At 40.3% G+C, this 23,130-nt stretch overlaps 2 protein-coding genes across 2 annotated transcripts in view; both read left to right on the forward strand.

Moving 5' to 3' along the window:
* The first annotated feature begins 4,821 nt into the window (after window positions 1–4,821).
* On the forward strand, window positions 4,822–11,321 carry gsdf (gonadal somatic cell derived factor). The gene is made up of 6 exons (XM_053648099.1): window positions 4,822–5,130; window positions 6,098–6,264; window positions 6,627–6,725; window positions 6,876–7,012; window positions 7,518–9,950; window positions 10,325–11,321. Exons 1-5 carry the CDS (start codon window positions 5,006–5,008, stop codon window positions 7,659–7,661), a joined length of 672 nt encoding a protein of 223 aa, XP_053504074.1. The 5' UTR covers window positions 4,822–5,005; the 3' UTR covers window positions 7,662–9,950; window positions 10,325–11,321.
* A 7,638-nt stretch (window positions 11,322–18,959) lies between these two features.
* Window positions 18,960–23,130, forward strand: part of aff1 (AF4/FMR2 family, member 1) — a 57,853-nt gene continuing 53,682 nt past the window's right edge. Inside the window, exon 1 of the mRNA XM_053648079.1 lies at window positions 18,960–19,403. Within this exon, the coding sequence (XP_053504054.1) occupies window positions 19,387–19,403 (17 nt within the window). The 5' untranslated portion in view covers window positions 18,960–19,386. The remainder of the gene's footprint in view (window positions 19,404–23,130) is intronic.

Genomic DNA, 23,130 nt, shown 5'->3' on the forward strand with positions numbered 1-23,130 from the left:
AACCACTGACTTAGACAACTTAATAGTTATATCCTGTTGATCTTTCTTACAAACTTTCTGTGATACCTCTAGTCATTGTACAAGGAAATTTACCTATCTAAAAAACACAGTTTATATGTGGAGTCAAGCCAGTTCCTGTCCCTGCCTATCAAGTACAAACAGGGATAAATACATCAATGCAAGCCAATGGGGCGGCTTTGATAGAGTGGGTTGTCCACTAATCGTAGGGTTGGTGGCCCATGTGACTCCACATCCTTGGGCAACAAATATTAAACACTATATAAGTGCAGACCATTTACCAATTAATCTAGGATAATTAATATGCCACACGTTGATCTTTAAGAGTCCTGATTGGTCCTACATATAATCCTATGGTTAACAGATCCAGTTTGATCAACTAGTTATTATGTCTAACCATTCTTTGGCAAAACAATAGCATCTGCTTTCATCAAGATTAAAATGAAATTTGTGGCTTACTTGTGATGGTGAACAGGCGTTTTGTTTGCTAATTCACATCTTTTTGTTGCTAGATGTTAAAAAGGATTTTGCACTGTAAAGTTATTTCACTATGATGTACTCACTAGTACACGTTATCCCTCAAGAGTACGGATGATTCAAACGAGTCAAAGCAGCACATTTTCCAGAAACTATCTTTCAACCCAGGAATACTGCTAAAAAATAAAGTGGTATGCTAAGCCAAGGCACTCTAAAGGTCAGGATCTGTAGTTGTCGCTAATCTAAACATCCAAATTCCCTAAGATTAAAGACAGCCGATGTCCTTAATACTCATTAACCTGTTTTTTTTTCTCTCAAAGTCCCACCATGGCCCCCGAAATCCCAGCTGACCCCGTGTTGCCCTCAAAGTCCTCAGATAGTAGATAAGTGGAAATATCTGCCCTAATATGAAGCAGTTTTCTTCACAGAACAAGCCTTTTCAGTTCTACCAGAGCACAACTGATCAAATCTGAAACCAAGATCCTGAGCCTCAGTCGTTCTCCTGCTGTAAAGCCTATCACTCCTACGCTCCCGAAGCATCTCAGCTGTGATAAGTATCTTTAACAACCTCGTGACCTGGTAATCAAAACAACTAACAAGTAGATTAGGATTAGATTGGGGATCACTAAGGCTTATTGTCCTTCCATTCTCTAGCGCTCTTCATGACCACTCTACTGGCCACTGGCTCAGCCCGACTACTGAAACCTTAATCATCACTTTAACCTGTTTTTGATTAGATTAGTGTTACTATTCAGGACTAATTTACTGACTGATCAGGACTCGTGTGTATACTCCTCACTTTAACTGCAGATGTTTTTTTTTTTTTTTTTACAAAATGATTACTTACATACGTAGATGGTACCCTGGGCAATTTAGAGTAGGCAGGGTAGAAGGAAATTTGAAAACCTAGAAGAAACCCACATGCATATTGTATTAAAAAAAAAACAAAAAAAAACAAAACAAAAAAAAAACATACAAGACTCCACAAGTCAGTCCATCACAGGGCATCATACACACATTTATACACACCTAGGGGAAATCTAGCATATTGTAGATAATCTACCTACTGGCATTTGGGAAGTGGAAGAGAAATCCCTAAAATAACAAATGCAAAAATTGATATACAGTATTAACCCTAGACATACACTATATTATTTGTATAAAAACCACCCATACGCGGTTCTTCCCCAAACTGTCACAACAAAGATGGAAGCACATGATTGTATAGGATGTCTTTGTATGCTGAATTACAATTTCCCTTCACTGGAACTAAGAGGCCCAAATCTGTTCCAGTATGACAATGCCCCTGTGTACAAAGCGAGCTCCATGAAGACATGGTTTGAAGAATGGAAGAACTTTGAGTGTCCTCCACAGAGCCCTGACCTTAACCCAACTGATCACCTCTGGGATGAACTGGAACGCCGACTGCACCACAGGCCTCCTCGACATTCCAACATCAGTGCCTGATCTCACTAAGGCTCTTGTAGATGAATGAACACAAATCCCCACAGCAACACTCCAAAATCTAATGGAAAACCTTCCCAGAAGAGCGAAGCTTATTATAACGGTAAAGAGGGGAATAAATCTGAAATGGGCTTGGAATTGGGGTAGTGGTAGCTCAGTGGTTAAGACTACTGATCAGAAGGTCATGAGTTCAAATCTCAGCACCACCAAGCTGCCACCGTTGGGTGTGATGTGAAGTGATGGGCAGGTGTCTACAAACCTTTGGCCATATAGCATATGAGGGTATTGTCTGTTTTTTTTTCTAGAACGAGTGGTAAATTGTTCCCCAAAACACTGATTTCTTCTCCTCATGCCATTCTCTCTTTAATTTAGACCACAGGTGTTCAGTAGGGTTCACATCCACCCTGAGACTGAGACGATCAATGCCAAACACTAATTTAGTGTTTATACAAGCAATTTCTGTGTTGCTTTGGATGTATGCTTATCTGCTTTTCATGCTGAAAGATTAACTCATAAGTCCTTGGCAGAGTCAACCATCCATTGTGTTAAATTATCCTTGAACTTAATGGAATTCATGATGCCATCAATCTTCACTGGTGCCCTTGGACCACAGCTGGCGAACTGACTTTGTGGGCTTCTCCATGATGTTCAGACATGCATACAGTGTCATGTTTGACCAAAGGCAAGTATTTATTCATCTCATGCACTCTTTTTCAGATAATTGACCTTTTTTAAACATCAATATCCAATTTTAGAATGCCCCACCCACCCCCATTACAACACAACTGCACATAACTCACATCATCTGAACAGATATCTGACCTTAGCAATAGGCCTAAAGTTATCATAAAACATCAAATAAATGTAGAATTTTATAGGGATATGTGCTTTGGATAGCTGTTCCTCATGATATGAAGGTTTCCCACCTGCAGGACGCAATGTCTGTGAAAACGAATGCAACTTTTATGAGTTTTTTATTTTTATTTTTTAGGCGAGTTAGGGAGGTTGTCTGCACTCAAGGACAATGGTACTACTTTTCCATGTGGTTCATACAAGTTTGCTTGTCCTCAGAAGGCTCCAGAAGTACTCACCAGGCCCTGCTTCGCTGACTGTGGTCAGATTTGTAAAGATGAATGGTTATCTCTTGGTTGTCCCTACAAAATACATGCCAACTATATTATTCCGGTAGGAACATAGGAAAGCAAACAAATATTGACACATGTCGTATGTAATCTTTGCATCAGGCTGATCCATGATGAGGTTTGAATATTTACAGGTCATGTTGCTGGTTGCTCCTAAAATAGATCTCAGCTAGGATTCAAGATTCTCCAAGATGTTTACCTGTGCTTGCCAAAAACGGTTCAACTGAGCAAGCTGAAACATGTACGCACACCGCTCTGACGGAAAAATGCAGATTTATGTGGTCGAGATTACATCATCTTCATAGTTTCAGTGGCAAGTTATGTCTTTTTTTGGACTATTCCTTTAATCCATCTATCTTCCATACTACTTATCTTACAAAGGGTCTTGGGGAGCCTGGAGCCTATCCCAGGGAACTTGGGGCACAATGCGGCGGACACTTTGGACGGGGTGCCAACAAATTGCAGGGCACAATAATTGCACACATGACAGACAATTAGGAAATGCCAATCAGCCTACAACGCATGTTTTTGGACTGGAGGAGAAATCTGCAATGCACAGGGAGACCATGCAAACTCCGCACACACAGGTGTGAGACAACCATGTTAACCACTAAGTATGTTATTTAAACACCACTGAATCATTCACATAGCTTTGTTTACTGTAGAGACAGCCATTTCCTAAAGCCACAAGCAGGCTTGTTATCCCTACATTCCTTCATATCACTGATATCGAACCACAAAAGAGTCTGTGTGTTTGTTTTAAGCCTCATGGAGCATAAAATATGTGATGACATGCCTTTTGGATCGTCGACTGTCTGTAAATTGCCGCTGATTGATGTGACCCCATTCAGTCTTACACTGAGCACGTATTCATAGAAAGTCTGTCCTTGCGTGTCGGGTGAAAAAAGAGAAGGCATGACTGGCTGATTGGTCTGCAGTAGATTTAAGCTTTTTATGTGATGCCAGAGCAGCTGGGAGTTGATGCATGATGTTGGTCCAGACCTCATATCTGCTCAAACATTTGAGGATTTGCTTGGAGAGTATCCAAAAGTCTCAGTGTGAATAGTTACTGTTTCTGCATCAAACAAACGCATCCCTTGTTTTCTTTACTCACGTTTTATTGCATATATTTACGATGGTGAGAAACAGATCATGCAATAGTTTATTTATTATTTTCATTTCTGTCCGAAAGCCAGCTAGTTACACTCTTGGATAACGAGTTGATGTCTAATTAATTACTGGAGGTTTGCAGCAGTGTAAAAAGGTCATTTCCCCCCTCGATTACTAGCATGTTTTTTCGATCACTTTCAAGGTTTATAAGGCAACGTTATTGATATGACTAGATTGGTTGTTGGCAACGTTGCATGAGCATGTCACACTTATTGAAATAATTGTACAGATTGTGCAATGATTTAGCTAATTGAGCTAATATTTCCTCACCCCATCTCCCCCCTCCTCCCCCTTCCTCCCCCTCCCCTTCTTGATGCACCTGCATTTGGAGGGGGTTGCCTTCTAATCTTGAATACTATTAACCACACACAATGTTATTTTAGTGATTTCTTTTTTTTTCACAGGACACCATTGACAAAGCTGTTAGGGGAAAAAAAAACGCAGAAAGTATTCCTTCTCAATCCTTTCCTTTCTTTCATTTATCTCTCCTCCCTCTTGCCATCTCCCAATTGTGAGAAATGAAAACAATGTAGAGTATTCCAAGGCCAGACCTAGTCTACATGTAGATAAAGTGCAGGTTTCCCAGGCTATTAGGAACAACATCTAGTTCCTTCTCTTCAGCACGCTCCTACTGGACATATTAGCCCAAGAGAATAGCATCTCCTTCTTCAGTGTAGGACCAAGACAAAGCATAGCCGCATTTTTCCAAACCGCAGACTCCTTGATAAGCAGACATGTCCCTGGTGCTTATTGTGTCACTTGTGCTGGTTGCTTGTCATCCAGGAAAAGCGTCCGTCCTCCGCCGTTCGGCAGAAGAACCAGCGGATGCTCAAGCTTCTCCAGATAACAGGACAAATAGGTGAGCATCACAACTCTTTACTTACACATGTGCTGTCCTCTTGATCTTCCAATTAAGTTGGCATGGAAATTGTTACAGTAAAGTCTGGAATACTTCACTGTCGGTAGTGCGATTTTTCATTCAGATATAATCTGATATAACTTACGTACATGTAGACTGAAATTTTCCCAGAAAGGTTGTACGGGTCTAACGGCAAATTTAAAGAAGGTTTGCATCGTGCATTTTGTAACGCTGAGATCTTTGCAACTTTTTTCTCTTGGCTTTAACTCGTTAAATCATGTACACACTCGCACTCATGGAGAAACAGTTTTAATATGGGTTCAGGTCGCAAGGCTGGAGTCGAGGCCGGGCTTTTCATTTATTTATTTATTTATTTCATACTGCCACTTGGTTCTTTAACGGCTTGCGAGCCGGTGATTTGTATGAGTTCCTTTAAAGGGAGAACCTGTTCCGACTCATAATTGGAATCCTGTTCTTTTGTGGAATGAACACTATCAATCTGCTTGCAGAGACAAGTTTCACACCCCACCTCCAAGTCTGGCATGACATACCAGCCTGCCCTCACTCACACCTATCTATTAGCTCACGCAAGACTCAAAACATGAACTTAATACATCAGTAATGAATTACTTGGTCTTGTTGTTGTTGTCACTCCAGTGAAACGTTTTTGGAAGGCTGTGTTTTTACATCTTATAATGGTATCTTTAATGATTTCAGGGTTTTTTTTTGTCTTTTCTATGTGCAAAGGATGTGTGAAAAGCATGCATGAGTTAATTAGCTAAAAAATACAGTACATAATACCCTTTTTTGTACTACTTACTGTTTCATTTTGTGGAAAAAAAATAAATAAAATATCATCACCCAAGCCTAAAGCCACTGGTATTAAATATTAACATCCATCCTTGCAGTTCCTAAACCAGCTATACAGTAATATGCTATTAAAAGTATGATGGCTCTCTGTTCTCAGATGCCTGGGAGATCCACTGCAGAGCGTACGCAAGGTCATACTGGACTCTCTGAATCTACAGACCGAGCCTCACGTGTCCGTTCCTGGAATAGATCAGATCCGAGAGCAGTGGAGAACCGTGTTCAAAGGCGCCAGCAACTCAAGCCCCGTCGAGCAACACGCAGCAGGTAAGTGAAACCTCCGGATCTGCCCTCTCAGTTCTTTTTAATTGGACTGGATCTGGTTTAGCTTTCGGATCTATGATTCACCTCATATTTACTTGTAGATATTTTGCCTATGAGTAAAATTCCGTACATCAGTGATCGTTAACTCAGTTCCAGGAGTTTTTTTTTATTTTGTTTGAGATTTCATTCCCAGTCCTATAAACCCAACACACCTGCTCCAGATGGGACAGATCTGTTGAATTAGAGCTGGTACTGAAACTTGTAGTAAGGCAGATCTCCAGGAACATGGCCTTTTTTTTTATTCTTTTTTTGCGCAGATTTGATTTAGCATGAACATTTTATTCTGCACTTTTCTTTTCTTGTAGACAACACACCACCACCATCATCATCATCTTCATCATCCAGTTGTGGGAATTCAACACACCTCCAATGTTGCAAGTTTGCCTCGCAGGTTTTCATAAAAGGTTTGTGGAATTTCTGAATCCTCTTTATCATTTCTGAAGCTATAAGCTATATGAACTGTGTTATGAAGCGGTTCCTAATCCCAGACCTCAGGGATTTTGGAATGACGAGAGTGTGTAGTGATTTGGTGCTTAATCTTTTATACATATTAGATCTGGGCTGGGATAAGTGGATCATTTACCCGGAGAGCTTCACCCTCGTCCAGTGCAGTGTGTGCGTCCCACAGAAGAATCAGCGCTTGTTTGATTGCACTGATGATGACCCCTCGGCCCCGGATCCTCCCTCACAGGTCAGTTCAACAGAAAAGGCATGCGACGTTTAGATGCATGGTTCGGGGGGTGTGGATAAAACGGCACAAAATGCCATTAAAAAGAAAACCAGGTCTGATTAAAGATGGTTAGGTGGCCTTGTGATATTTACACGGGAACTAGGTGACTCTGCAGGTTGATCTGCGTAAACAAATGTTAGCCGAGCTTGCCAAAATTCGGAACGCAATCTGTCCAGCTCCGTGCACTGCAAAAAATATCTTAGCAAGTAAAAGTTTATTCGATAGTTCTTATAAATGAATAATAAACAAGTAAGATATTTCAGCTGGAATTGAGCAAACTGACCAGCTAAAGCTTGAAATGAGTGCAAATAATTCTAGAAATAGCATAGACTTTGTTTTATAATAAGCATATAATAAGAAATATTACGCAAACACGCCTACATTTAACAGTGTAGCTGACATTCACAGTGCTGCTTCATCAAAATTCCTTTTCTGCATGGTGATGTTCTTGTCCTGCGTCCTGCAGAAGCCGTGCTGCGAGGCGACCTCCATCGACACCGTGCCCTTCCTGTACCTGGATGAAACCAGCAACCTTGTTATCAGCATCGTCCCCCTGACCCGCGAGTGCAGCTGCAGCCATGGTGACGACGCCCAAGCCCTTCAGCCGTGATAAACGACACGTCGAGTACAAACACCTCCCCCTACCTCTTTACGTCACACAGGTCTGTCACCGTAACGCACCGATCGGGACAGCTTCCCGATCAAAGCAACCCCTTTCGCATCTTTACTCACATTTTGATGCCATCGAAAGCTCTACCATAATGGACACTTAATATGAAAATATTGTAAAATAAATATGAAATAAATATTGTCGATTTTTTTTTTTTTGCAGAATAGAAACAAATGTTATGATGTTAAGTAGATATTCGTGGTGGTCTTTCACTGAGCGTTCCTGCACAAGGAGACTTTCAAGGTTAAACTGAAATGATAACTCTTACTGAAAGTTTTATTTACATGAGTATTTTATAGCTTCATAGCTGGAGTCTGGAAAGGGATTAGATAGCAGTGACTGGGTGTTCCTTACAAAAATGTGGGCACTGCAGCAAGCCTAACCATGCCAGACATTTCCCAGTCCAGGCCTCTTGGACTATTTAAACACCATAAACACGTTAACATAGCGGAGCTGGCTTACAACAGTATAAAAAAAAATAACAAACACACACACACACACACACACACATACACAAAAACCCCACATTCCTAAACTACTATAAGTGCATATTTTGTATTCATGGCTTTTCACCATCGTTTCAAGGCTGGTGTTCAGGCGCAGCTGTGCCCCAGTGTTATTAAGCTATTTTGTTCTTCTTGGGAAAGGAGCACAGTTAGGACATTTTGATTACTTAGTATATATGTGAGGTTTGTAGTAGGTCCATTTTGTTCCAAACCTGAGATTAAAGCTGTCGTTATTTTGTTTTTCAGTGTCTCAAAAAATACCCCCAAGTAAGATATGTATGGGATGTAAACCTATCGTCCCAGTCCGCTAATTTCACCTTGACTTTGTGTTCTGCCCTCATGTACACTGTCTTGCTGTGTATTGACTGAATGTTCTCACCTTTCATGCCTTTCTTTTTGTCCTCAAGTGTAATTCAGGACATACCTGCAAGGTCTTTAAAAAAACAAAAAAAACAAAAACATTTTAAATCACCAAACCAGTATCTACACCAGTATTATCTTACTTTAGATTGTGTGTATCATGTATTTCATTAAATAAACACTTCATTAAAAAAAATATGCACATGTAATTTTTTTCCTCTTCAGTTTTATTGCTTGACGCATTCATTCAGAAGCATATGCATAGAAATATAGCTTTGCCTTACCTTTTTCTTCTTTCTTCAAATCATCTAGTGACACAAAGGGAAGCCAATAGAAAATAATACCGTACAATTGCTTGGATACGGAAAATTCTATTGTGTTTGTGTCACTTTTTTTTTTTTTTTTTACCTTTAACATGTTCGTTGGACCTTTCAAATGTCCGTCACACATTTTCTCCCTGAAGGATTCAGTTCAGAGGTTTATTTAAACAACTTTGGTGACCTTTGCTAGTTTGTTGACTGAATTACTGCAGAGTATTTTATTTCAATTTCTCTGGCTTTTCAGGCAGCATTTTTCCCCCCAGGAGTTGGCTGGAACATCTCTGTAAAACACGCCTCGCGGTTATAACGTTCAGAATTGCACCTCATTGGGCACTCAAGATCTCTGCCACTGCGGCTTTCTCTCTCTGTCATTCTCTCTCTCTCTCTCTCTCTCATTCTCTCTCTCTGTCATTCTCTCTCTCATTCTCTCTCTCTGTCATTCTCTCTCTCTCATTCTCTCTCTGTCATTCTCTCTCTCTCTCATTCTCTCTCTCTCTCATTCTCTCTCTCTCATTCTCTCATTCTCTCTCTCTGTCATTCTCTCTCATTCTCTCTCTCTCATTCTCTCTCTGTCATTCTCTCTCTCTCTCTCTCTCTCTCATTCTCTCTCTCGTCGTTCTTTATGTTCTCTTCTCCAGCTTGCCAGATTTTGGTACAAAACAAAAGCAAAATGATCTCAGCGGCGTTCAGCCAAGCTGAGTGAGTGAAGCAGGTGGGAAGGGGGGGGGGGGGTAAAACCCACACGCGAGCAAGAGCGTCAGGAGAAGTGAGACGTGGTGGAACGAAATGGCGCACGTGAGCTCTTTCTGGCTGCAGTGGGGAATGGCGTGTTCCTTGTTTGCTTTGGTGTTTGCTTTGGTGTTTGCTCAAGACATGTCGTGGGACTGCAGTGACAGGGATGACATTCTCAGGGACGCGCCTGTCGACGTGAGCACCCCGTCTCGTTGCACCCTGGACTGCACAGCGCGGACGTACAGAGCGGTTCTGGAGCTGCACAACAGACTTACTATTCGCTTCACAGACTCACGTGCAGGTGAGATACGGTATATGTTCAAATCCTTTTTAATCTTTTGCCTGAACTTGAGAATGGCACAGTTGAGTTTATTACTCTTTAAGCGCTTTAGCTGTTTGTTAAGTCTGTTTTACTTCAGTAGACTTTGCATAAATTTCCAACAACAACAAAAAAAAGTTCACATTAAAGAACAAAGATTTGTTGTGATTTCACGCCAATAAATATGTGCTATTGACCAATGAATTACAGTGTATGTATCATTCGATTTGGAGATGAGTACGCTTTACTCTTAAATCTATTTAAAGTCTATAGGAAATCTAGGATAATAGTAATATCTAGAGGGATTAAATGAAGTTATTGCGTCTAATCAAGTTGTGGTGTTTTGTTTTTCTTCACTTTATATAGGAGAACCGGAGGAGTACTGCTGGCCCTCCAGGATAAAATGCAGCCCTGGCCAACGTCTCCAGAGTGCATTTATTCTCCTACCTGTGGACTCATCTGTAGTGGATAGAGATCCCCTCAGACTTCAGATCAACTCAGAGACTAACGGAGCGACTCTGCGCCAGCACGCCGAGTACTCGCTTCTCCCGGCCGAATGCGGCCTTCGCTTCGACGTCACAGAGCACATACCCGCACAAGAGCGCCAGGAAAACCTCTGTGTGAAAATAATAGCTCGGGAGCAAAGCACCCTGGGAAACGGGCTAATGTGTCCGCCGTTCCTGGTCACGACCTGGGAGAAATGGAATCGAGGATAAACGAGCTAGGAATCCGTTTTCATCGGTTATCGCTATACGTGACGTAAGATCTGATGCGCAGTCATCAGCGATCAAGGTTTATTATCTAAGAGAACACTACGAGCACTTGCTTTGTACATGTACATTTCATTAACTGTTCTATTGCCTAATATCGGAAGGCATTACGTTTTGTATATCCTGCATAAACTGTTCCACTTCAAGCGGATTATATTTCACGTTCCATTCATAGGCGAAATTCAGAATGTGTATCAAACAGGCTCTATACTTTTCTGAGGAATATCTTCTACGTCGAAAGGCCAAGAAAATCTCAAACTTTTACGGATTAGGACACAACAACGGAGGAAAAGAAATGAACTGACTGCGAGACCTCTTGTGTGTGTGTGTGTGTGTGTGTGTGTGTGTGTGTGTGTTTGTTTATATATAGCAATGTATTGTTTAATATGAGAAGTAATGCATATTGTTCTGAAAGATATTTTTCTGTTCACGCATTCTTATTCCCAGTTAGTTTGCTGTTCAGCTGTTCTGAAACCAGTTGGTTTATGTGGAAAAAGATATGTTCCTATTACTTATTGTCTCTATAATCTGTAATGTACTCTTTTTAGGCAGTCCCTATAAATATCACAATAAATAAGTTTGTATATTGTACCGTTAGGAGAGTGGTCTGTTAAGTCTCGCTTAAATAAAGACAGACTTGGAGCTATCAAACCTGGAAGAGAATGAAGTTAAATAGTTTAAGTGGAGATCGCACCTAAGTAACATTTTATTTATTTATTTATTTAAATTTTTAACACAGCCTTATCTATACGAGGCTTTGTTGGGCATTTCTGAAGTAGAAATTTATCGTAAATGTATTTTATGTCGGTTTTAAAAATTAAAGCCGCAAAAAAAATAGCCTAAATAAATGGACATCTCATGACGTAAAATAAAGCGCTGGCCTCAGTGGCTGAAACGCGTATGATTTATGAGGTCACTCCTAATAGTCGACCGAACAGGTGGAATCAGGTGTGGCTCCTGTTTGGTCATAGGGCTGTGACAAATATCTGATAATTACATCATTTCATAACTTATTCGAAATATATTTAAACCATTCAAATGATTGACACTTACTCTTAACCCTCATTATAGTATACTATAGTATTCATATAGGCACTGGTAAAACAAAGTAAAACAAAACTTGCTAATGAATTACATTGCTATATAAAATTAAAGATATTAACACCAGGATACCATACGTACTATACATCAGCACAATGTCTTTAAGTCCCAAAGGCATCTCAACAACTTTCCAGCCATTTCCTGACTAAACAATTGAATGTGTGTATTTATTTATTTATTCATTTATTTATTTATTTTTAGGAACACTGGTACTTTCGGTCGTACTTAAAGCTTTCATGCAGAAATTATTTAAAACCATATCCAGACTCTTTCAAATTTTCGAAAAATATAATTGCATGTCATATGAATTTAGATTTTTTTTTTCTAAATATCATTTATATTAAAAAGTGAATAGAAAGAACACGATGAGTGGGACAAAACAACAACAACAACAAAAAAAACAAACTACCAGTGTTTTTTTTTTTTTTTTTAAACACATGACATTCAGGTCTAAAATGTTTTCTATTGATGACCAAAGTTATAGAAAATCTTATTTTTTTCTTAAAAAATTACAGCTATATATATATATATTCTCTTAAATTGGGGTTTTGAGGGGCAAACGGTGGGTTAGAGGTTAGAGGCACGTTTGCCTCACACCGCTAGGGTCAGGGGTTTGCCACTGCCCTGTGTGTGCGGAGCTTGCATGTTCTCCCCGTGCTCCAGGGGTTTCCTCCAGATTCTCCGATTTCCTCCACCAGTCCAAAGACATGCATTGTTTCTGTTTGGCATATCCAAACTGTCAATAGTGTATGAATGTGTGTGCGATTGTGCCCTGTGATGCCCTATGCATGAAAGGATTAACTCCAACATGAGAGTCAGCGTTGTAAAACAACGCCCCCTCCTGGTGGTGATCTATTTAATCTCTACCTTCTTGCCATGTAACAAGCAGATTCATCTCAGATTACTGGACAGGTCAAATGACTTATAACTGATTATATTTGCTGTGAGTATGAATCATTACAAGTGATTTACAACTGAATCTACACATATGTTCTTAAAAATAAAGGTTATTCAATGGTTCTTTACAGCACCACAGTTTCTGCAAAGAACCTTCTTGTCAGGAAGCATTTTTCATTGTATAGAGTTCTTGAGTTGAGCTATATAATGAGTCTTTATTGGTCAGATATACATTACAGCACAATGAAATTATTTTCTTCACATACCCCAGCATGTCAGGAAGTTGGGGTCAGATTGGGGTTAGCCATGATGCAGCGCCCCTGGTTAACAGTGGCAGCATGGCAGTGGTGGGGCTTGAACCCCCAATCTTCTGATCAGTAACCCAGAGCCTTAACCACCAGGCCACCATTGAAATATGGTCCTTTGGAGATTAAATGAGTCCTTCATATTTCATTATAGATTCGTCAGAGCAGTATATTGGTTCTTCAAGACAGAATCCCTTAACAGGTTAAAGTTAATTAAGGTTTCTCCAGGCATCACTCTTAAGAACCTTACTTTGGCTCCTCAAAGCACTAACTAAAGGTTTTTAGAGAACTTACGATAAGATTGTTCATTGTGGCACTGCTGTGAATGAAGAACTGTAGGTTCTTTAAAGCACCAGTAAAAGATGGTTTTGTGAAGAACCCGAGAGTAAAAAGTTCTTTGTGCAACTTAAATGGTTCTCCTATAGCTGAAAGCTATAGCTATTTTTTTTTTTTGTTCTAATTTGAACCTTAATTTTTAAGAGTGTAACTGTAAGCTAATGGAGGGATACAAAAAAGTGGCAAAACAAAAAATTAAGGACAGAAATGCAAGATCATTGTGGCATAACTGAGACCTCCACAAGATTTGGAGTAATTACAAAATGATTACAGTGGATCACAAGAGAATAGTTTATGGGAGTGAAGAGTCATGCATCTTTTTTAGATAGGTACACGTTGTATAATTTTATATTTGACTAACATTTTTTATCCAAACCTCTTCTAACTCATACTGTGCTGCTTTCGCGTAACTTTTATAAGCCCGTTTATTAGAAAGAATGCTGAACGAGAGTGCTTTCCAACTCCTTCTTGTTGACACGGTCAACGAATGATATTAAGGAAGAAACTGGTCCTATTTTATGTTCATGTTAACTGACAGGTAGAAGCACAGATGGAGTAAAACGAATCATATTGTCTGTTTCATTATGCTGAGAAACCTTTACACCATTGCTGTTGTCTCTTTGAATGAGAAATACACATGACAGTGGTGCCCCCTATTGGTCATGTTTGCATTTACAGCTGGCTCTGTGTGTGTGTGTGTGTGTGTGTGTGTGTGTGCGTGTGTGTGTGTGTGTGTGTGTGTGTGTGTGCCAGCAACCTTTTTCTTTTAACGACAGAAGGGTGAAACAGAACCAAAAACCAAAACTTGGTATAGTCTCAAGTTGGCGAACAACGTTGGAGGAAATCTTAGGAAGTCTAATTCGACTGTCTACGTCTAATTTATTTGTTGCAGGCGCACTTTATTATGAGAGTGATAGAATTACAAGCTCGTTACGTCCCTCTAGTAGTCCCACCGTTGTCATAATGAACCATTTTCAGATCCTTCACACTCATGCACATTTAGATCTACTCAGTTATTAGCGTTCTCTCATAGCAGGTCTTCTAATTCATTCCAATCGTCTCTCATCTCCTCTCTACGTAATATATATTAAGGCACCAGATGACTTGCATTTTGTTGCCCACAGGAAATGCACCATGCATTATGCTTCAGTTTCCACTGAGTACCTGGGAAATTGCACTTGTGCTATTTTTTTGCCTCTTATCAGTTAAACAAAGCACGAAATACTTTCAATATCAATAATCCTCCACAGCCAGTCATCATTCACATTAAGTCAATCTTATCTCATTTTTGTTTTCGTTTTTCATGAGCAGTTGGAGTGATTGTTTCTTTTTGATAGTCTTACATTATGTACGATTAGATGACATTATTGAAGATTCCTTGTGTTGTATTATGTACTGTAGGTTACTTTATGTCATCGATTTTGGACTGGTGTCATCTGGTCGTTCATTTGATCCCGCTCCTTTTAATTTATGTGTGCTGTAACTAGAGAATCCTAGATAAAGAGGATTCTCTTTGTCATCATTCCCTTTTCTAATGTTAGAGTTATTTCTAAATACTACTTTTTGTGTGTGTGAATATGCAGGGCCTTCTCTATTAACCCACACATGAATAGTGTCCACAATTTAAGGATTTTACTCATATATATATATATATATATATATATATATATATATATATATATATATATATATATATATATATATATATATATGAAAATGTAAGATATACGATGTAAATCACCTCCATATCGCTTCACACCATTACTGTAATCATTATCCTGATTATTTTTCCTGATTAGTTCTGCCCCAGTCTTTACCCAAAATATATGGCCTCAAGGCCGATGATACAATCACAAAATTGATCATTGACCTTTGACCCAAGGTGCTCTGGTACCAAATACACTTATGAGCAACCCCTTGTTCGATTGTTTGGTGTGGCTTGGACAGAAGTCTGACAACATTTTACCTATCAGGTCCAGATCTGGGACGGCATTCCTCCAATTTATGCCTCTCCAACATTCCCAACACGAACAAGTCCCCCAGGAGCACTATGGCGTCAGGACGAGGTACCTTCTTGAGCACCTTGTCTCCAAGAAGGCTGAATATTCTGAACTGCTGTTTGGTGCATACACCTGTTTCCTTCCTGAAACCTGAATTCTCATGGAAGAAATTCTCTTGTCCACTGGGGAAAAACTCCAACTACAAGGCCCTCGGCTTGGGATTGTGAGTATCCCCATATCCTCCTGAGGGAAAGAAGACAACCCCTGATCAAGAAGTTTGGTAGCAGAGTCTGTACTATGAGTGCATGTTAGGCCAACTATATCTGTTCCATCTAACACACCAACAAAGTGACATTCCACATTCCCAAATCCTGTCTGCATGGGCGTAGGTCTGTCTAAGACTGCCCACTGCATGTCTACAGCTATAAGGATTCAATTTAGCAGGATTTGTGGTGCTGTGGTTTGTGGTGTTAACTCGAACCATTAATAGTCTATCAGTTCCTTTCTCGGATATGAAGACATACCCAGTGTTCTGCATGAAGCCCAATCTTCACCCTTCGTTCACCCCAATGCCAGTGCTTCTGTGTTGGGGAGGGCTAATCTGTGTTGATCTGTTGCCGTGGCTCACACACACACACACACTCAAGCTGACCGTGCATCCTAGGGCTGGCTCCGGGCCTGGAAGAGTCGGGATTTGAGACTCTGAGCTGCATGGGGGATGTGAAGAATGATGAGGCTTAAGGGATCTGAAAGGAACGCACACACAGAAAAGCTGGTTTACAGTCTGTTGTTAGTCATTATCACTGGCATCGTTAAAGGAACAGTGTAATCAACAATAATTTCCCCCTTGACCCAAAATCAGCCGAGATGTATTTGTTGACCGACGTTTTGCACTGGAGTAAAGGAACCTAAATCATCAAGCGCTCACGTCAAAAGACATTTACTGATTAAAGAGCTGGGGTGCTTTAGCTGAGAAAACAGAAAGCTTTCTCCTGTGTCGCTGTAACAGGGGGTCAAAATCCTAAACGCTATGGCTACCTCTGTCAGGAAGAGGTACGATTGGCCTCGTGTTCTGCCAACTGAAAATAAGTGTCCTTTGGTACAGATCCATTGATTTTCCATACCGCTTACCCTACTCAAGAGAGCATGGAGCCTATCCCGGGGAACTTGGGGCAAAAGACAGGGGACACCCTAAACGCACAAGTGAACACACGCACTCATACACCGCGGACAATTTGGAAATGCCAATCGGCTTGCAAAGCATGTCTTTGGACTGGAGAGGAAACCGGAGTACCCGGAGGAAACCCTTGAAGCACGGGTGGAGGCGGGATTCGAACGCCCCAACCCCGGAGGTAGCAAACACAGGTCTTAGAATACCTGCGGAGTTTAATGTTTGTCCTCCTTTAACAAGCAATTAAACTCACTAATTGGTAGTCGATTAGCTGACGTTTGTGAAATCAGTGAAAATAAACACTGCATTGAGTGTATCTCTTTAGGCTAGGATTCTAACACCTCATGCTTAGTGGGTGGGGAGCTGTTGGGAAGAAATAACAAACACAAACTATTTCGCCAAGGACCCCGGTGTGTATCTGAGCCACGGTGGAATGTCAAGCGTGAGCTACATTTTGACTTGGAGCGAGTGTACCTGTTCCCTCTTACGTGCCGTGCCAGCCGTCCATGGACTTTGCCTCCCTAAGAGCTGTTCTCTTATCTGTCCCAGACCTTTGTCAACACAGCACAATTGAATTGTAGGTAAGGATAATGTGAAATACAGCTGGTTATTCAAAACGATGCTTGCTCTGCCATGGTTTCATCGTTGTTCCACTGACGAGTTTGGAAACATTATCTGTGTCTAGTGTATTTTGCTAGTCGTTAATGGTGTGGCACTTCGAACCTGGTAAATAAAATCAGGCAATACTCAAGTACTCGACTATAACAGACACATTACTGCTTACCTTTGGGACCTGGAATTTAGTTGTAGTCCTTTATTTCTATTCTTCCATCAATATTTTTTAAGGGTCTAGCTGAAAACATGCCAGAACTCTGTAGCTCTTTTATCAGCATGTGAAAGATGTATTCTGGGAGAAGTATGTCTCTGAGTGCAGCTGATATTACCTGATTTGCTGGACGGGTTGACAGAATGCTCCTGGAGTACAAGGGTGCTCACGTAGCTCATTTCAACCATTAATTTCATTCATTTCCCTAGGATGACCTTTTCATATATTTATTGATCATGCGCAGTGCTGTTTAACCTATAGCTACTTATGAACACTAATAAATGTTATATTGTTACATTTTATAAATGTGCAAAATATGTCTTTAAATTAAGTCACGCAGCTGCTTAATCTGTTGGAAAGTCATGTTTCAAACGTCTCAAGAAAGTTACTGGCTGCTAACAAGTCCAAATAGTTTGTTGGCAGCTTCTTTTGACTAGCGATTAGCAGAAGAGGTGACATCAATCAAGGATGTAGCTATTTAAACTACTCTACCCATGTGTGAAGCTTGTAAAGTAGCCAACTAGTATTATCTAACTGCATTTGGAAGTGTGGGAGTGTCTTGTGCGAAGGTAAAATTTTATGCAAAAGTAGGCAAGATTACTCTGAGCAGCAGCCTGACAGTCCAGGGCCTACAATTCGATCCTGAGCTGTCTGCATGGAGTGTTGCACATTTTCCCCATGTGCCTGCATGGGTTTCCTATGGGGTTCGCCGTTTATCCCCCACCAGAAAAAAAACAGCCCAGTAGGTGAATCGACTACTCTAAATTGCCTCTAGGTGTAAATGAGTGTGCGAATATATATATATATATATATATATATATATATATATATATATGTATATGTGTGTGTGTGTGTGTGTGTGTGGTTCCCCATACAGGATTACATCCAGGGCATTTCTAGGACAGGTTCCAGATCCACCATGACTCTAGTCTCACAAGCCAAAGTCTGGTACATTTCATCAGACTTTTTAAAGGTGGCCAAGAACTGGCTCCTTTAACAGGAACAGGCAATTTTTGACTGACCAACCGCAAACGTGCAAACAGCCAATCAGATCGCGACGTTCAACATCCTGAAGGTTGTGGCCAGAAAAGTGTACAGAAGATATCCCACGGGTGGAGAACCTGAGCTCTGCAGAACCATCTCCAGGAGCAAACCATAATAGGCAAAGCCCCAACACCCCCCCCCGCCCCCCCATGTAGTATCCATGTTGCTTTTATCCCAAAATAAATCATGCACTGCCATAAATAATGCAAGTACATGCTTCAATGCAAATAATTGCGTTGTACGAGCCATGCAATTGCAATGACGAGTCATTTTCATCCCACGTCTTGTATACCACAGCCATGTAAATATTTACTCTGAACAGAAATAAATGCACTGTTATAATTACTATTATAGTACCACATATTCAGAGTAATAACTGAACATTAAGTATTATTTTGTTAGGAAACGTGAACATCATGTTTTCAATAGGAGTTTTCTAGCTCACGCACGCGCCCCCCTCTGTAATATTTTGGCACGCTCTTTCAGAATAACATGCCCATAATAGGATCCAAGCGGCCGTACCATTTCTGACGGCTGAAAGGGGTGAACATCTGGCGCTTTCCAACATGACACGACACTACTAAAGGAGATAGAAGACTTCATAAAAGTCGCATCGTGTTTAGTAAGACTGTATTACTCGTACTGGGTGTTTTCTGAGTGTGTATATGTCGTGTAAATCTTACCCAGCTCGGTCGATACGATCCCCGGACACCCCCCCTCCCCCGGAAGCATGGATGACTCGGATGGTTTAGCCCAGTGAGTCCAGGGATCAAGCTCCTAGCTGTTCTGCTACAATAAGTTGTGAACTATGGACGATCAATCCTACTTTCGGCGTTTATAAATGAATACTTTGATCGTTTCGGGTTGATTGCGACGCGATGTGAAAACACGGCTTCGTGGAGAGAAGTGCCAAGAAGCTCCATGGCAATCAGCAACTTCAAATTTGGCTCATAATCTTTTTTTGGGGGGTTCGCATTAATGGCTGCTCAGTCTAGGTAAGTACTTTTAAATCCATTAAGCAGTTTTATGATTGCTCCAGCTGTTACAATGAAGTGACATCCTTCCAGATGTGAAGTTGTTGCAAATGATTTGTCGACAAACGGCATTACAAATGTGTCCGTCTTTCCAAAATGGTGTTTAGTCTAAAGGTTTATTATTATTATTATTATTATTATTTTTGAAACTCTTTCTAGAAATTCCAAGGCAGGGAATAAAACATTCATAGTGACTGTGATTGGAAAACACCTGGACTGGATCATGGAAATCCTTATGTGTTTATTATTTATTTATTTATTTATTTATTTCCAAAAAGAACCAACTAGAAATACCCTGCTGGTCATTTGTTAGATTGGGCTTTGCTCTGTTTAGCTTGCTTACATGTAATGCGATACTATAATAAATTGACCTCATTTTAAATGAATTGTCTTTGGACTTCCCAGTAAACATCCATATGGCAATAAATCCCCAATCAGTTGTTCTGTTGTTTTTATTGTAGCTTATTAAACCAACCAGTCATGGATTAGTTTGCTGAGTTAAGTAATGTTTTCATTGTTTCTCAATGTTTCAGATCAAATAATTCATAATAATAATAATAGTAATAATATGGAAATGAGCTGTAAGAAGAAAGGTCAGGAGAAATCGAGTTAATTAGGTTCATCTGTGAATCAAGCCAAGTATTAATATTAATATTAGGGAATTAAATGACTGTCAAGGTGTCGGATTTCCTCCATTTCACTTTGAGGAAATTGCACTCTTCGTGGTTGGATATGAAAGCTGTTGTTTACCAATAAGCAATCCTCAAAAAAAAAAGGTTTTGAAGGAAGCACCGACTCATTGAAAGAAGTGGTGTTGTTTATTTTTTATTGGAATGTAGTAAATTTCATGAACATATCAACGTACTCGATCCCAAACCGAGACCCGTTGAGAGGACGTGTTGCTGATTTGGGGTCGGGTCTAACGAGGAGATCGGACATTAATCTGTCACTACGCCAATTATGTTTTTTAGATTATATTTCTGAAAGTTTGAAGTCTGAAATCTGATTGGTCGACGACGCGAGATCTGATAGGTGTTGACGTTTGGTTATTTTCTATGACGTGAACGTTTAACAGTTGTTAAAAGGTTCTTACAGGAGACGATTTATATGATCGACAGTCTAATACTCAACGTGCAAATAGTCGTTTAACAAAGAAAAACTGTTGCAGGAGAGGAAGAAAAAGCTTTGTGTTATTATCGGAAAACAAGCCCTTTATAATCAGCCTGCGGCATCGTGATGCTTTACGCTTTACATAAATTCCAGGTGTGACGTGCTATGTAAACGCCACATGATTTGCCAAATGGTGTCACCTATGTTTTTTTTTTATATATACATATATAGATAGCAATCTTTGAGAAACTACTCGAGCTGAAGAGAAATCCTTTTAAATGGGCAGCGTTAACGACAATCCCAGGACTTCTTTCCATAACCAAATCGTTTAAAAGGACCACTTGTTTTGTCTCAGCAGGTTTTTTTTTTTTTTTTTTTTAAATGCCGTTTAAGGTCATCCTCTTTTTAAAATGCAAATGTTGTGAACAAATCCGGCGACGGAGCGGAAGCCCTGATGCAGGGCTGAGATATCGTGGCAAAGATTTATCACCGGCTTTCCTTCCCAGCCGGAGAGATCGGGATCTAAAGCTAGAGCAGTCGATTAACAAAAAAACAACATCCCGAGCGTAAGTACTGTCCGACGTTTGATTTTTCCTACTCGGAAAGTCAGGGAGGCGGAGTCAACTTTGAGTTTTTCAACATGGCCGCTCGGAGTGTTAGCGGTAAACAAAACGGCACTTCTTTGCTTTTGAAAAGCTTTTATACTGTACGTGTACACATGTTTGCTTTTGATCAGTAAACATACGGACATATTCGCACGATAAATCTATAACACTGATACGGTTTGCTGTTTCCAGGAGGTATGTGTACGCTCGTCACAGTCAGATCAAAGTCAAGCGTGCAGTGGCGCTTTAGTGCTTTACCGTCTCCAGCGCTCTTGCCTCGCCTGTTCACTCTGATCAAACGAAGCGTTTAGGCGAAGACCGCCGTCGATATCATTGAGCTCGTCATCTCGTAGATCGCTAACCAGCCGAGCCGAGTCCCTGCGGTAACTCTCTGCATCGTATACCCGTGTTGCGTTCTGCGACTTTGACTCTAGTATTCGTCTCCGCTATTTCTATGTTGCGTTTCTCAACATGACGGCGTTAGACGTCTCTCTAAAATGGCAAGAAAGCGAGAAAAGAAGTTGTTGCCGACCGTCATCACTCAGGTTTCTCAGGATTGTTGACTTAAAAAAAAAAATTATTATATATATTTTTTTTTTCTCGAATGAACTGCACTAGCGATAATGGCGTCCCTCTGTGACACGAGCGACACAGCCACTAACTTCTTGCAGGAATTGCAGGAAAAAATACGAGTAGCGTCAAACATCCGAGTAGCAGCAGAATCTCTAAACACGTCACATGACTTTCAATATGAACGTGTTTGATGTGTTTTCACGGTGGTTTAAACAATAAGTGATTAAAAAAGACAAACGTTTGTGATGTTTTTACAGAATACTTAAGATTTTTTTTAAAAACCTCACTGTAGACTAACTAGAATTTGCAGCTGGTAAACTTGGCCGCCATCCATCGTTCTGCAGCGGTGTTGGGCAACAGCGAAAACGCACAGTCGTGTTTTTATTGTACATGACTGATCAAGGGCAAAGAGTACGGAATTATTTATTTATCTATCTATCTATCTATTTATTTATTTAATTTCAGTTGCACTGGTTATGAGGAAGAGCAAGTTTGAGTAACGGGCTCTCAGCCAAGCCACCCCTCGCTGTCATGATCTGCTCAAGATGGTTTCGGTGTCGATTATAATACAAGAGGGATTTATTTATATTTGAATTGATTTGTTTTCCAGCCAGGGGTTTCCCTTTTCGTCAGCTTTCACTGTATAGCTGCTGTTACTGTGGTGAGAGAACATGACGAGGCAGGTTTTCCCGGATCTACGTGAGCCGAGCAGCTCTTTAGCCTCGTCGGTACTGTACGGCGCTTGTTATTTAAGAAAAACGACAAGAACAGAATATAACTTGATTAATATTCTGAAAGGCTGAGGAAGAAAATCGATTCTTGGATGTGGTCATAATCATCTGTGGGGGCGAAAACCCCCCAAAAACAAAACCTATCCGTTGTTATGAGCGTACTCGGTATCGATCGGTACGAAATCGTATTTGTTTTTACTCACTGACTCACTTATTTAAGCGGATTTCCTTCCGTTCTTTGAATGCTGGCTTCCGATTGGTCGGAGTGTTTCAATTCGTTGAGTTTCAGTAACAGTGGCGAAATTGAGGACGGACACTACACACGCAAACAATCGTGTAATCGTTGATTGTGGGGAAATTTTCCATATGGAGACGTTCACGTACAGTAAATGTAACATTTTAAGGAAGGAAGGAGTCTCCAGTGTCAGTGTTTCGTAACGGTCTTCAGGACAGACCGTTTTTACGCTTAGAAAAGAAGCGCGTTTATGTTTGTTTATGTTGACGGCGTTTATGCGAGCAGCCATGTTGATATGACGTCACGCGCTGAACTCGACTTTTTTTTTTTCAGAGTAGAAATTTTGAGTTAAGTGGGCTTTTTTAAATTAATTAATTGTTATTTATTTATTTATTTATTTATTTGTATAGATAGATGGATATAGATCAGAAATT

This window comes from Ictalurus furcatus, chromosome 18, assembly GCF_023375685.1.
Source record: "Ictalurus furcatus strain D&B chromosome 18, Billie_1.0, whole genome shotgun sequence".
NCBI lineage: Eukaryota > Metazoa > Chordata > Actinopteri > Siluriformes > Ictaluridae > Ictalurus > Ictalurus furcatus.

Excerpts from the sequence above, each read along its gene's own strand:
- gsdf (XM_053648099.1), top strand. The coding sequence starts at position 5,006 with ATGTCCCTGGTGCTTATTGTGTCACTTGTGCTGGTTGCTTGTCATCCA. Across the intron at positions 6,726-6,875 it reads CTCGCAGGTTTTCATAAAAG|ATCTGGGCTGGGATAAGTGG; the intron begins GTTTGTGGAATT and ends TATACATATTAG. Across the intron at positions 7,013-7,517 it reads CCCCGGATCCTCCCTCACAG|AAGCCGTGCTGCGAGGCGAC; the intron begins GTCAGTTCAACA and ends TGCGTCCTGCAG.